This window comes from Kogia breviceps, chromosome 6 (assembly GCF_026419965.1).
Source record: "Kogia breviceps isolate mKogBre1 chromosome 6, mKogBre1 haplotype 1, whole genome shotgun sequence".
NCBI classification, from domain to species: Eukaryota; Metazoa; Chordata; class Mammalia; order Artiodactyla; family Physeteridae; genus Kogia; species Kogia breviceps.
The window spans coordinates 125,387,208-125,400,343 of NC_081315.1; the positions used below are offsets into that span (position 1 = coordinate 125,387,208).

Below are 13,136 nucleotides of genomic sequence, written 5' to 3' on the forward strand. Positions count from 1 at the left end.
CGCTCCGCGGCATGTGGGATCTTCCCGGACCGGGGCACGAACCCGTGTCCCCTGCATCGGCAGGCAGATTCTCAAAGACTGCGCCACCGGGGAAGCCCAGAAATTCACTTTTGAACATGTTAAGTTTAAGGGGTCTATGAGTTACCCAAAGAGAGATTTCAGAAAGACATTTGGATATGTGAATGCGGGGTTACAGATATAGGGATGAATGAATAAGGGAGCAACAGCATCGTGATTCAGAGTTAGGGACTCGGGTTCTGACTGCCTGGCTTGGAATCCTAGCTCTGTTACTTAGCAGCCGTTGGCCTTAAGGAGTTATCTAACTCTGTGCCTGTTTCCTTATATCTAAAATGGAACAATAAATAGGTTCATGTGAGGATGAAATAAACATACATTTAAAAACTTGTAATTGTGCTCACTGAATACTCTATAAGTTTTGACTATTATTATTCTCTCTAGCTACTCTAGTAGCCGTTATAGATGATACTTAGTCCTTGGGGGGACAGGGAGTATGTGAGAGAAAAGAGGAGACCCCAAGCCCAAGCCTTAATGAACCCCAATATTAAGATGTCAGGAAGACAACAAAGGGAAGCAGGAAAAAATACACCAGAAAGGTGTTACGGAAACCACAAGAGGGGAAGCTGCCAAGAAGGCCCAGATCCTTGGTGACCTAGACTTTCATCCAGGCAGTGGTAGAGTGGAGCAGTGATGGTTCCCTAACGCTAGTGGCTCTCCACCAGGTCCAGTTAAACGCCCAAAGAGGGAGACAAGTTTCTTGAGGGCACAGCCTTTAGGAGCTTCTTCCTGGTGTTTTAGCATCCCTTTTACATTTCTTTTCTTTTTTCACCTTTAAGTCTATTTCAACAAATAAATAAAGGTAAAGTATTCTTTAAAATAGAGAATGTCTTCATTCAACCCAGGACACACTGCTATATAAGAAACAGTAATCCTTCTCAAATATAGTATATCCATTAAATAGCTTACAATTTTGTTCATTGATTTTATCTCAATTATATATAATATATATATAAATTAATTATATATAAACATATATAAATATTCATATGTATAATTCATAAATAGATCTTTGAGTAATCCTGTTCTTGAAGGTCTAAGAAAAAAGGAAAGGCTTCTGTAGAGAGAGCCTGAATAGAGAAAATACGTTTACCTGGTCAGCACACAGGGTCTATAGCAACATGAAAAGACTAGAGTGTGTTATTTGCTTAAGCAGAGTTTCACCCTAAGTCAGATTCCAAAAATAAGCCATCACTCTAAACTCAGCTGCTTATTACTTTGGAAAGCACAGAAACTAAAATACAGCATAAGTTTCACTAAGGGAAAACCTTGTGCTGGTGAGAAGGTACTATTTGATTAGATCAAACAACTTCAGAAAATAGAAAGCACACACATTCAGTGTGTGTATGGAATGTGTATATACGTTTAGGGGGAGGCTCGGACTAATGTTTGAAACATTTTTTCAACCAAAAAACTAAATACAAGGTTTCATTTTCAGGAAACGTTACTGAATAATTTCATTGTTAATAAGAAATGGTGATACCAAGAGGGTGGCTACACATTCTGGTTTGGGGTCTGGAGAACGTTGAATTTTGTTCTGTTCCCTGAATGCACGACCCAGGTCAGTTGTCTCGTGGGGAGGGGACGGGGAGGAGAGGTTTTTGGTAGCACGTAGCTGAAAACTGCAAACTCATTGCCATGAACCAGATGCACTCAAGCTAACCCTGCTGCGGAGCATACACCCTATATTGATGCACAATAAAGCTGTTGCCTCGGTTTCTTTCAGGGTAGAACTGTCATCTTCTCCTGATTATGAAAATAACAGAAGGTCACTGTAGAAAGACTCAGACAGCATGGGAATGAGTGAGACAGAGTGCACATCTGCTGCAATCCCATGCACGTTTATGTTAACATATTTCCTTCAATTTTAGGATTCATGTTCTTAAATTTTCACATTTCTGAAATCTGTAGGTAACTTAAAATTGACACCGGGCTTCCCTGGTGGCGCAGTGGTTGAGAGTCCGCCTGCCGATGCGGGGGACGCGGGTTCGTGCCCCGGTCCGGGAAGATCCCACATGCCGCGGAGCGGCTGGGCCCGTGAGCCATGGCCGCTGGGCCTGCGCGTCCGGAGCCTGTGCTCCGCAACGGGAGAGGCCACAACAGTGAGAGGCCCGCGTACCGCAAAAAAAAAAAAAAAAAAAAAAGTATCAAGATTAAAAAAAAAAACCTCTCATGGATACTACTACACAGCCATCGGAACTGCCAAAATTAAAAAGACAATACCAAAGGTTGGAGAGGATGTAGAGGAACTGGAACTCAGATACCATGCTGAAAGGACTGTAAAATCATATAACCACTTTGGAAAATGATCTGGCAGTTTCTTATAAAACTAAATAAACATGTACCCCATTAGCCAGCAATCTAATCACAGGTATTAATCCAGGAGAAATGAATACATATCCACAGAAAGACTTGTACTAGAATATTTACAGAAGCTGCTTTATTCACAAAAGCCAAAAAGTAGAAATAGCCCAGCTGTTCATCAGTAAACGAGTAGATAAGCAAACTGGTATATCCACACAATGAAATACTGTTCGGCGATAAAAAAGGAACAAACCACTGAAACAGGCAACAACGTGATGGCTCCTTAAAACATGATGCTGGGTGAGAGAAACTTACACAAAAGAATGTGCACTCTATAAGTCTATTTATATGAACACCTAGAACAGGCAAAACAAATCTATGGTGGGAAAAAAAAAATCAGAACAATGGTTGTCAGAGAAGGGAGGTTATGAGAAGGGCTGGGAGGTTGACTGAGGAAGGGGCATGAGATAACTTTCTAGGGTGACAGTGATGTGCTATATCTTGACAGGGGTTTGGATTACACAGGTATACGCATTTGTCAAAATTCAGGAAAATGTTTAAGATACGTGCATTTTATTGTAAATGAATTTTGCCACAAAAGGAAAAATAATATATAACCAAATATTAAACCCTGGCTAATGATATGCATGCTGCAGTATTTAGGGGGAAGTATACTTATAACTGCAATTCATTTTGAAATGCATAAAAAAGATGGATTGATGGACAGATGGGTCACTGTGTGATAAAACAAGTGTAGTTAAATGTTAATGGTAGAATCTAGGTGGCAGGTATATAGGCGTTCCCTGTAAAATTCTTTTACATTTTCTGTATGTTCGAACATTTTCATAATAAAATGTTGAAAAATATCTGGTTAAAATAGCTAGTTAGTATTCAAAACACATATATCTTATTTAGCATGGATCTCTTTGTCATTATACATTGGTCTGTTTTATTAAGTATAGAGATTTTAAAGAGAGGTTTATGAGCATTACATTAAATTTCTGGGACCATCATAGAAGACACCGTAAGTGTCTTCTTCAAAAACTTATTTTGTTTACTTCAAAATAAGTAAATACTGAATGTACTTCTTGATTTACAACTGTGAGACCACACTGCGTGTACGACTGGATTTTAGGAATAGCCCAGTCTGTCTTCTATGCCCAGCTCTAACCCAGTTTGCTATACTCTCAAAAAGAAGAGATGGCAGCATTCTGCTACACTCATAAAACGAGTAAGTGGACATCTCAAAGGGGATGAACGCCACTGCCGTGTGGACACTGTCTCTCTGCTCTTTCTTCCCTCCCTGAGGGGACACAAAGCAGGCCCCCTCCCCATCCCAGGCCACTTTACCCCCCAGCCCGGCTGGCGTGACTGGCCCAAGAAAGGGTACAAATCTATTCTCTCTTAGAGATGCTCTACCTCTTGCTCAGGTGCTTCTAGGTGTGCGTTAGATCAGCGACCTCAAAGGATCACTAAAGTCAAGCTGAGTTTTAAATTGGGAAGAGAAACTGAGGCTTCGGTCTTTCAGTGAGCTAAAGGAATCAAGAATTCAGTTCAGCCTAGCTTACTGGACCACTGTAAGGAAATTCCAGCCAGAGTAAGGCTTTTCTTCACCTCCCATCTGGCCAGCTCTGCTACAGTACCTTGTGTCTGTCTCCCTGTGCGTGTGGGTATCCACCACTCAGGGCCATCAAAAGGAGGAATGGCGGCTGCGCAGAGTAGATGCCCTGATCATAATACCCACTGACAGCATCCTAATATCAGAAATCTTAAATGTACACCACTTCTTGTCTTTTTTCCCCATTAACTATAAATTGGGTACATCTTCCCCAGTTGAAAGATACAGATTTATCTACCTCATGCTTTCTAATCATGGTGACTTTAAATAGGAGTTTATGAGCATCTTGGCCCAGTGATTATTAAAGCAGATGTAGTAGTAAGACCAAGGACCTTAGGCTCTATTATCTTCCTTTACCTGAGCACCTAGATATTGGGGCCCTGAACTAGGGCATAAGGGCCTCACAGGAGGTTTGGGTATTTGTCACTGTGTGATAGTGCATATTTCCCGTATATGTGCATTGTTACACTAAGCCAAAAAGTGACCTAGCCCATCAGTGTTTGGAATACAGGATGCCAAAAAACATCGTTGGTCAGATTTTTGTTTTCTTAATGAACTGAATGACTATATGTTTTTCACATTATATATACTCCAGCTTTCTGTTTACAATACACAATAATACATAGGGAAATGATGAAAGAAGAATTATGGAATTGATAAATTACTGAATTATTTTTTTATCACTTACCTCGTTTGAGGGAATCGTGGCAAAGGGTTTGATGATGGCAGCTAATGGAATCTGAGCTTGCTTGGCCATATCTGACGTGCATGGGAAACAGTATGTTGTGCAACGGATGTATCGAGGACTCGCATTGCCTGAAATATTCAAGGATGCATACTTAAAATCTGCTTAGAAAAAAAATCTGCCCTATAATATTTAAATATTTATAAAGGTACTTCTAGGACTTCCCTGGTGGTGCAGTGGTTAAGAATGCCAATGCAGGGGACACAGGTTCGAGCCCTGGTCTGGGAAGATCCCACATGCTGCGGAGCGACTACACCTGTGTGCCACAACTACTGAGCCCGCGAGCCACAGCTACTGAGCCTGCGAGCCACAACTACTGAGCCCGTGTGCCACAACTACTGAAGCCCACGCGCTTAGAGCCTGTGCTCCATGACAAGAGAAGCCACCACAATGAGAAATGTGCACCGCAATGAAGAGTAGCCCCCGCTTGCCGCAACTAGAGAAAGCCCATGTGCAGCAACGAAGACCCAACGCAGCCAAAAATAAATAAATAAATAAATAAATAAATTTTATTTAAGAAAATAAAGGTACTTCTAGACAATGCATTGTCTTCTTTGTAAAACTTCTTCATGATTTCTACAAAAAAGGTAGTATTGTCTAACTTTACAATCCATAGTCTAAGCATACTGTAGTTTCTTGTAAAATAAAACATTCTGCATTCTACTGCAAAAATATAAAAGATTTTAAACTTATCATTATTTTCCAGAAGCTGGGTATTAATATAGCTGCTCAGAGACTTGAGAGGTGTTTAGATTCAATGGGAGAAATAAAGCAAAGGTACAAAACATAAGAATAAAATTTCTTCTTTATACTCTTCTATCAATACATCTGCTATGGGAAAGGTAAGTATTTGTATGCCATTTCACATCAGCAAGTTATACTTTGTCAAATATGATTCCATTTGACTATGAGTTTTTTTTCCTAAACTTGAAATTCAATTTAGAAATGAAAATTCTAAATAATAGAAATATTATTTTTTTAAACACCCTAATCTATTTAAAAAACACATTAGGTTTCCTGACCAAATATTTTTTTCAAGGCATACATGAGAATTAAAACTATATCCATGGCATGAAGAATATTTTTTTTTTTTTTTCTTTTTTGTGGTACGCGGGCCTCTCACTGTTGTGGCCTCTCCCGTTGCGGAGCACAGGCTCCGGACGCGCAGGCTCAGCGGCCATGGCTCACGGGCCCAGCCACTCCGCGGCATGTGGGATCTTCCCGGACCAGGGCACGAACCCGCGTCCCCTGCATCGGCAGGCGGACTCTCAACCGCTGCGCCACCAGGGAAGCCCATGAAGAATATTTTTAAATCACCAGAATTACTTATCTAAAATACATTTTGAATTAAATTATAATATATTTTGGCAAAAGGACATCAGATATTTACTGAATGTCTACTAAGTTTTAGACTAGGTGCTTCCTTGCAGAGCTTATGTTCTTGCAGAGGACACAGACAATAAGTATTAAACTCAATAAATGAGTAAATTATATAGGACCTTAGAAGATGATAAATGCTATGAAAAAAGCATTTCTGGTTAAGGGGTGCCATAGTGGAAAGCAGACCACAATTTAAAATAGTTACAGAGCTGGTCTTCATCACAAGGCAACACTTGAGCAAAGACTCCAAGGTGGCAAGGGATTTATCTGGCAGGTACCTGGGGGGTGGGCGTGCCTGGCCTGGTAGAGGAAGGTCAGGAGCCTGACAGTGGGGTAAGTGGGGCACAGCAGCTGTTGAGGAGCTCAGAGGAGTCACAGAAGCCAGATTAGCCAGATGCCTGATGCCATTTTTAAACCCTCTGGCTTGTACTCTGAATGAAATGGGGAGACACTGCCGAGCTTGGAGCAGAAGAAAAGTGTTGTGATTGGACTTAGGTTGACTCTACCTGTGGTTTTCAGGATGGACTTGTAATAGGGAGGAGAACCAGGAAGACCAGTTTGGAGGCTGCGAAGCAACAAGGTGAGAAACAGGGTGGCGGCAGGAACCAGCCTGATAGCAGCAGATTCTGGACATATTTTGAAGGTACAGTGGCTTACTTGTTGATGGGCATGATAGATGAGGTGTGAAGACGGCTGGTATGACAGAAGGGCAGGATTAGTGATGACTCCAAAGCGTGTGGCCTGAGGAATCAGAAGCATGAAGTTGCCACCAGCACAAAAGAGAAAGGCTGCAGGAAGGGAATGGGTTTTGGGGTTTTTTTTTTTAAACAGATGTGTGGGTGGAGATCAGGAATCTGGGTTTGGACATGTCCATTTGCGAAATCTATGAAGCAATCAAACAGTGATGCTGAGTAAACAATTAGATACATGAGTCCTGGTGTTGGGCTGAAAGCTGAGCTGGAGATACACATTTGGGAGTTCTTAGCATAGAGATGGTACTTGAAACCACAAAACTAGATTAAAACCATCCAGGGAATCACGGTGGCCAAAGAGAAGATGACCGAGAACCGAGCCCTTGGTCCTCTTAACATAAAGAAGCCAGAGGAAAAGGAGAAATCAGCTAAAGGACTGAGAAGGGAAAAAACAAGGGAGTCTGGGTGTGCTGGAAGTGAAGTGAAGAAAGTACATCAAGGAAAAGGCAGGAGCATCTGTGCCAGGTGGTGCCTCCAGATCAACATAACCGCTGGATTTATCAACGTGGAGGGTGGTGGAGACCCGGAAGAGAGAATTTTGGTGGAATGGGGGGCTGGGGAGTGGGGGTGCAGTAGGGGGGCTGCCTAGTGTGAGTTTAAGAGAGAAAGGCAGGCAAGGAATTGGCAATAGTCCTTTCAAGTTTTATTGTGGAGGGGAGCAAAGAAAAGAGGGGTAGCTGGTAAAAGAAGTGGATCAAGAGAACATTTTTATTTTTTTAAGATAGGAGAAGGTTTTTTTGTTTGTTCTGTTGTTTTGTGGTACGCGGGCCTCTCACTGTCGTGGCCTCTCCCGTTGCGGAGCACAGGCTCCGGACGTGCAGGCTCAGTGGCCATGGCTCACGGGCCCAGCCGCTCCGCGGCATGTGGGATCCTCCCGGACCGGGGCACGAACCCGCGTCCTCTGCATCGGCAGGCGCACTCCCAACCACTACGCCACCAGGGAAGCCCAGGAGAAGGTTTTTTAAAAGATGGGAATACTTGTGTAAAAGGGGAAATATCAATGGCATAAGAATAAAGAAGGGAAACTTATGGTAGCAATACACTTGAGTAATGCACAGCTGGAGAGGCTGGCTTACATCTAGAGCACATTTATGGCCAAATCAGGAAGGCAGAGCCTGAGGACACATTACAACAGGGGGTTGATGTGATGGTGAGAATTCTCTTCTGATTGTGCACTTTTCTCAGAAAGGAGGAAGCAAGAGCAGCTGAAAGAAAGGATGGGAGGTTACGGGTTTCAGAAGGGATTGTGAAACGGTTACTAAAGAGAGTGGAAAAGTGAAAGGACTTGGGAAGGACAATGTGCTGGGAAGTTCATGGTCCTGAGTTTAAACAGACCCTGCAGTGTGGCTGTGAGCCTTTCTCTGGCCATGTTTCACTGCACAGGTGGGTCCAGAATGAGGGGAAGGCTGGACCTAAGAAAGCTGAGTTTCTTTTCATCTTCAATCTATTACGGCCACATTTTACATTTTGGGGGGACCAGATAGAAATATGGATCTTTACATAAAATATTCTGATTTTTATATAATGGCAACTAATTCAAATAGAAACAAATTATTCTGTATGATTAATTAACATGACTGTAGGCTGAATCCAGTTCGGGGGCTCTGCTGCAGAGGGTCTGAGAAAAGGGAGAAACGTGGTACTAACAAAAGGATAATAATAAGAACGATAACTGCCAATGGGTTAGGCATTATTCTAGGACTGTTATATGTAAATTCACTTTCATCTCACAGTCGCCTATGAGATTGATACCCTATGACCCGATTTTACAGGGGAGAAAACTGAGACACTGTGAGGTTAAGGGACTTACCTTAATCAAAGGGTTAGTAAATGGCAAAAGTGGTACTAGAACCTATCACAATTCTCTACAACATCCCAGATAAGTTGGGTCCAGGTCTTGAATTCTGCATGAGGAGTTAAGACCAATCTTGTTTGCCCAGGGGCAATGATGGGACATTTTTTAGCAATATGATCAAATAAATACCTGAAGAAAATTAATTACTCAGAATGTACTGGATAGCTTCGGGGAGCAGGAAAAAAGATCAGAGACAGGTAGATGGGTCCATTGCTGTAAGAATCCAGGTGAATACTAACACAGGGTAAAACAAGAGTTTTGGCAACCGGAATAGAAGAAGAAATATTGGGTTGGCCAAAAAGTTCGTTCGGGTTTTTCTATGCTACAGAAAAACCCGAAGGAACTTTTTGGCCAACCCAATATTAGGTAGTAAATGTAAATATGCTTGAACCCCTATTATTGTATATTTCATATAACTTAGATAAAATCTTCCTCACTATCATCACACAAAGTTATACATAGTGAGAAATAAGAATTTTTGAATATTTTAAAGTGTATTTTTTCACTGTACTCAATTTTCACTACTCAACATTTCCAATAATATATTGAAATTAAGTATTTATTATCTTTAAAAAACTTATCTTTTACAGTGAAATATGCATATGAATGAGCTCCTGAAGGTGACTAAACAAACTTGTTACAAGAAGATAATGCACACAAAGAATAAAATTTTTAAAAAGCAATGAAGAATTTGTTTTTTAAGCCAGTATACAGAAGTGGGGCATGAAAGGTAAGGTTATAGTAGATAATTTAGCAACCTTGGTAATTAAGAGCCCAAATTCCTAATATCTTAATAAAGAAACTTATGGGATAATCTGACTAAAAACATTCAATAAGTTATTCATCCAACAAATATTTATGAAGCCAATCCCCATGCTAGAAGCTTCGAGATAGGACAAAATGAAGCTTCTGGCTTCAAGGTCTGGTAGAAGAGAATAATAATAAAACAGATAATTACAACATGGCTGGTAAGTATCACAGAAGAGCAAATTGATTATGAAGTAGCCCAAGGGAGGCAATGAGTCTGCCACATGGATCAGAGGTGACCACACAAAGGATGCAGTGCTTGAACAGGGTCTTGTAGGGTGGCAGAAGCACAGAAGCAAAGGACAAGTTGAGTCTTAAATTAGATCCTGCAGCCAAACGCAAAAGAGTAATATTCTTGAAGTAGGTGTTTCTCTTCATTGTCTTTGCCATTAATCAGCTGTGTGGCCCTGGGCGAATCACTTAACCTCTCTGGGCCTTAGTGCCCTCACGTCTGTAAAGTGAGAGAGCACACTAAACGAAGTCCAATGTTCCTTCTGTTTCTATACTTTATTTAAATCTGTGAATTTGTGTGTGTGTCTGAGATCCTTGGGCTACATCGTAAAAAGTCTACTAATGCCCAGAAATAAACCCACATCCCTATGGTCAATTAATCTACGACAAAAGAGGCAAGAATATACAATGGAGAAAAGACAGTCTCTTCAATAAGTGGTGCTGGGAAATTAGAACATTCTCTAACACCATACACAAAAATAAACTCAAACTGGGTTAAAGACCTAAATGTAAGACCGAGTACTATAAATCTCCTAGAGGAAAACATAGGAAGAACACTCTTTGACATAAATTGCAGCAATATCTTTTTCAACCCGTCTCCTAGAATAATGGAAATAAAAACAAAAATAAACAAATGGGAGCTAATTAAACTTAAAAGCTTTTACACAGCAAAGGAAACCATCAACGATGAAAAGACAACCCACAGAATGGGAGAAAATATATTTGCAAATGATGTGACCAACAAGGGATTCATCTCCAAAATATACAAACAGCTCATGCAGTTCAATATCAAAAACAAACAACCCAATCAAAAAAATGGGCAGAAGATCTCAATGGAGATTTCTCCAAAGACATACAGATAGCCAAAAGGTACATGAAAAGATGCTTAACATCCCTAGTTATTAGAGAAATGAAAATCAAAACTACAATGAGGTATCATCTCACACCAGTCAGAATGGCCATCATCAAAAAGTCTACAAAGAATAAATGCTGGAGAGGGTGTGGAGAGAAGGAAACCCTCCTACACTGTTGGTGGGAATGTAAATTGGTGCAGCCACTATGGAGAACAGTATGGAGGTTTCTCAAAAAACTAAAAATAGAGCTACCATATGATCCTGCAATTCCACTCCTGGGGATATATCCAGAGAAAACCATAATTTGAAAAGATACGTGCACCCCAGTGTTCACTGCAGCACTATTTGCAATAGCCAAGACGTGGAAGCCATCTAAATGTCCATCGACAGATGAATGGGTAAAGATGTGGTATATTTATACAATGGAATATTACTCAGCCATAAAAAAGAATGAAATAATGCCATTTGCAGCAACATGGATGGACCTAGAGATTATCATACTAAGTGAAGTAAGCCAGACAAAGACAAATATCATGTGATATATGATATCGCTTACATGTGGAATCTAAAAAAACAAGAGACAGGAATGAACTTATTTCCAAAACAGAAAGAGACTCACACAGACATAGAAAAGAAAGTTATGGTTACTAAAGGGGAAAGGAGGGTGGGGGAGGGATAAATTAGGAGGTTGGGATTAACATATACACACTACTATGTATAAAATAGATAATCAGCAAGGACCTACTGCATAACACAGGGAACTCCACTCAATATTTTGTAATAACCTATAAAGGAAAAGAATCTGAAAAAGAATCTATATAAAACTGAATCATTCTGCTGTACACTTGAAACTAACATGATATTGTAAATCAACTATACTGCAATTTAAAAAAATAAATTTAAAAAAAAGCCTAATAATAAGTATTAGCAAATAACCCAGGCTAGAGGAAGGGGCTTTACAGCAAATGGGATGTGACTGGGCCAACTTCAGGGCTCCCTGCATGCTAGGCAGCTCTTTCTTTTTGCCAAGGGCTGGGCTGCAGGCTATGGAGAGACGATAACGATCTGGACCCTGCCATCCTAGTCTTTCCTTCTCTTTCTGCTTCTGCCTCATACTCTTTCCCTACATGTACCATATGACCCAGCAGTTCCCCTCCCAGGTATACACCCAAGAGAACTGAAAGCAGGAACTCAAAGAGATACCTGTACACCAATGTTCATAGCTATGGCTATGCACTGTAGTCAAAAGATGGAAACAACCCAAATGTCCTTCAAAAGATAAATGGACAAACAAAATGCAGCATATACATAAAAGTGAATATCATTCAGCCCTAAAAAGGAATGAAATTCTGATACATGCTACAACGTGGACGAACTTCGAAAATATTATGCTAAGTGAAATAAGCCAGACACAGAAGGACAAATATTGTGTGAATCCACTTATGTGAGGCACCTAGACCAGGCAAATTCACAGCGACAGAAAGTAGAATACGAGATACCAGGGGCTGGCGGAGTGGAGGGGTGGGGAGTGATTGTTTACTGGGTACTGAGTTTCAGTGCAGGATGATGAAAGCGTTCTGGAAATGGATAATCACGATGGTGCACAACACTGTGAATGTAATTAATGTCACTGAATTGTACACTTAAAAATTAGTAACACAGCAAATTTTATTTTATGTGTATTTAACTACAATAATAAAATCACCTCTACATTAAAAAATAAAACAAAAAGGGCTTCCCTGGTGGCTCAGTGGTTGAGAGTCCGCCTGCCGATGCAGGGGACGCGGGTTCGTGCCCCGGTCCGGGAGGATCCCACGTGCCGCGGAGCGGCTGGGCCCGTGAGCCATGGCCACTGAGCCTGCGCGTCCGGAGCCTGTGCTCCGCAACGGGAGAGGCCACAGCAGTGAGAGGCCCGCGTATCACAAAAAACCCCACAAAACTCTGCACATGGTGCTCCTTAACACGTACACTCTCCCCAACTGCCAAACCTTAGCGTATCCACTCCACTGCCTGGCAGCCTTTTCCTCTCCCAACGTCTCCACTTTTGTTCTGGTTTTACCCTGCTCACTTGACACTCAGCTTAGTTCTCCCCACTCTAGCAGGACAGGCTGGGTTAGTTACCTGACATTTAAGTTCCCACAGCAATATTCCTTTTATCCTGCTGTTATAGCAGCTTAATTAATACTAAGTTATCTCTTTCTCCCTGCCAGATTGTACACCCATTTAAGGATAGAAATGTGGCTTTTATTTCTGAATAGAGGCAGCAGGTGAGTGGTTAAGGGCATGGGCTCTAGCATCAGAATGCTGGGGTTCAAACTCTAGCTTTGCTTCCCATTAGCTGCGCGTATCTTGCGTAAGTTACCTAAGCGTGCTGTGCCTCCGTTTCACATTCTGTAAAATGAGAATGATATTAATGCTTATCTCATTAAGTTACAGGGGGGATTAAGTGAATTAACCCACATAAAGTGTTTAGAAGACCATCCTAATGCATAGCAAGCACTTAATAAATATTAAC

General features: G+C 41.2%; 1 protein-coding gene across 2 annotated transcripts in view; it reads right to left on the bottom strand.

Moving 5' to 3' along the window:
- SEC24D (SEC24 homolog D, COPII coat complex component) overlaps positions 1–13,136 on the bottom strand; it is a 112,446-nt gene that overhangs the window by 62,649 nt on the left and 36,661 nt on the right. For both annotated transcript variants that reach the window (XM_059066742.2, XM_059066741.2), the window contains exon 8: positions 4,686–4,813. In XM_059066742.2, coding sequence (XP_058922725.1) covers positions 4,686–4,813 — 128 coding nt within the window. The remainder of the gene's footprint in view (positions 1–4,685; positions 4,814–13,136) is intronic.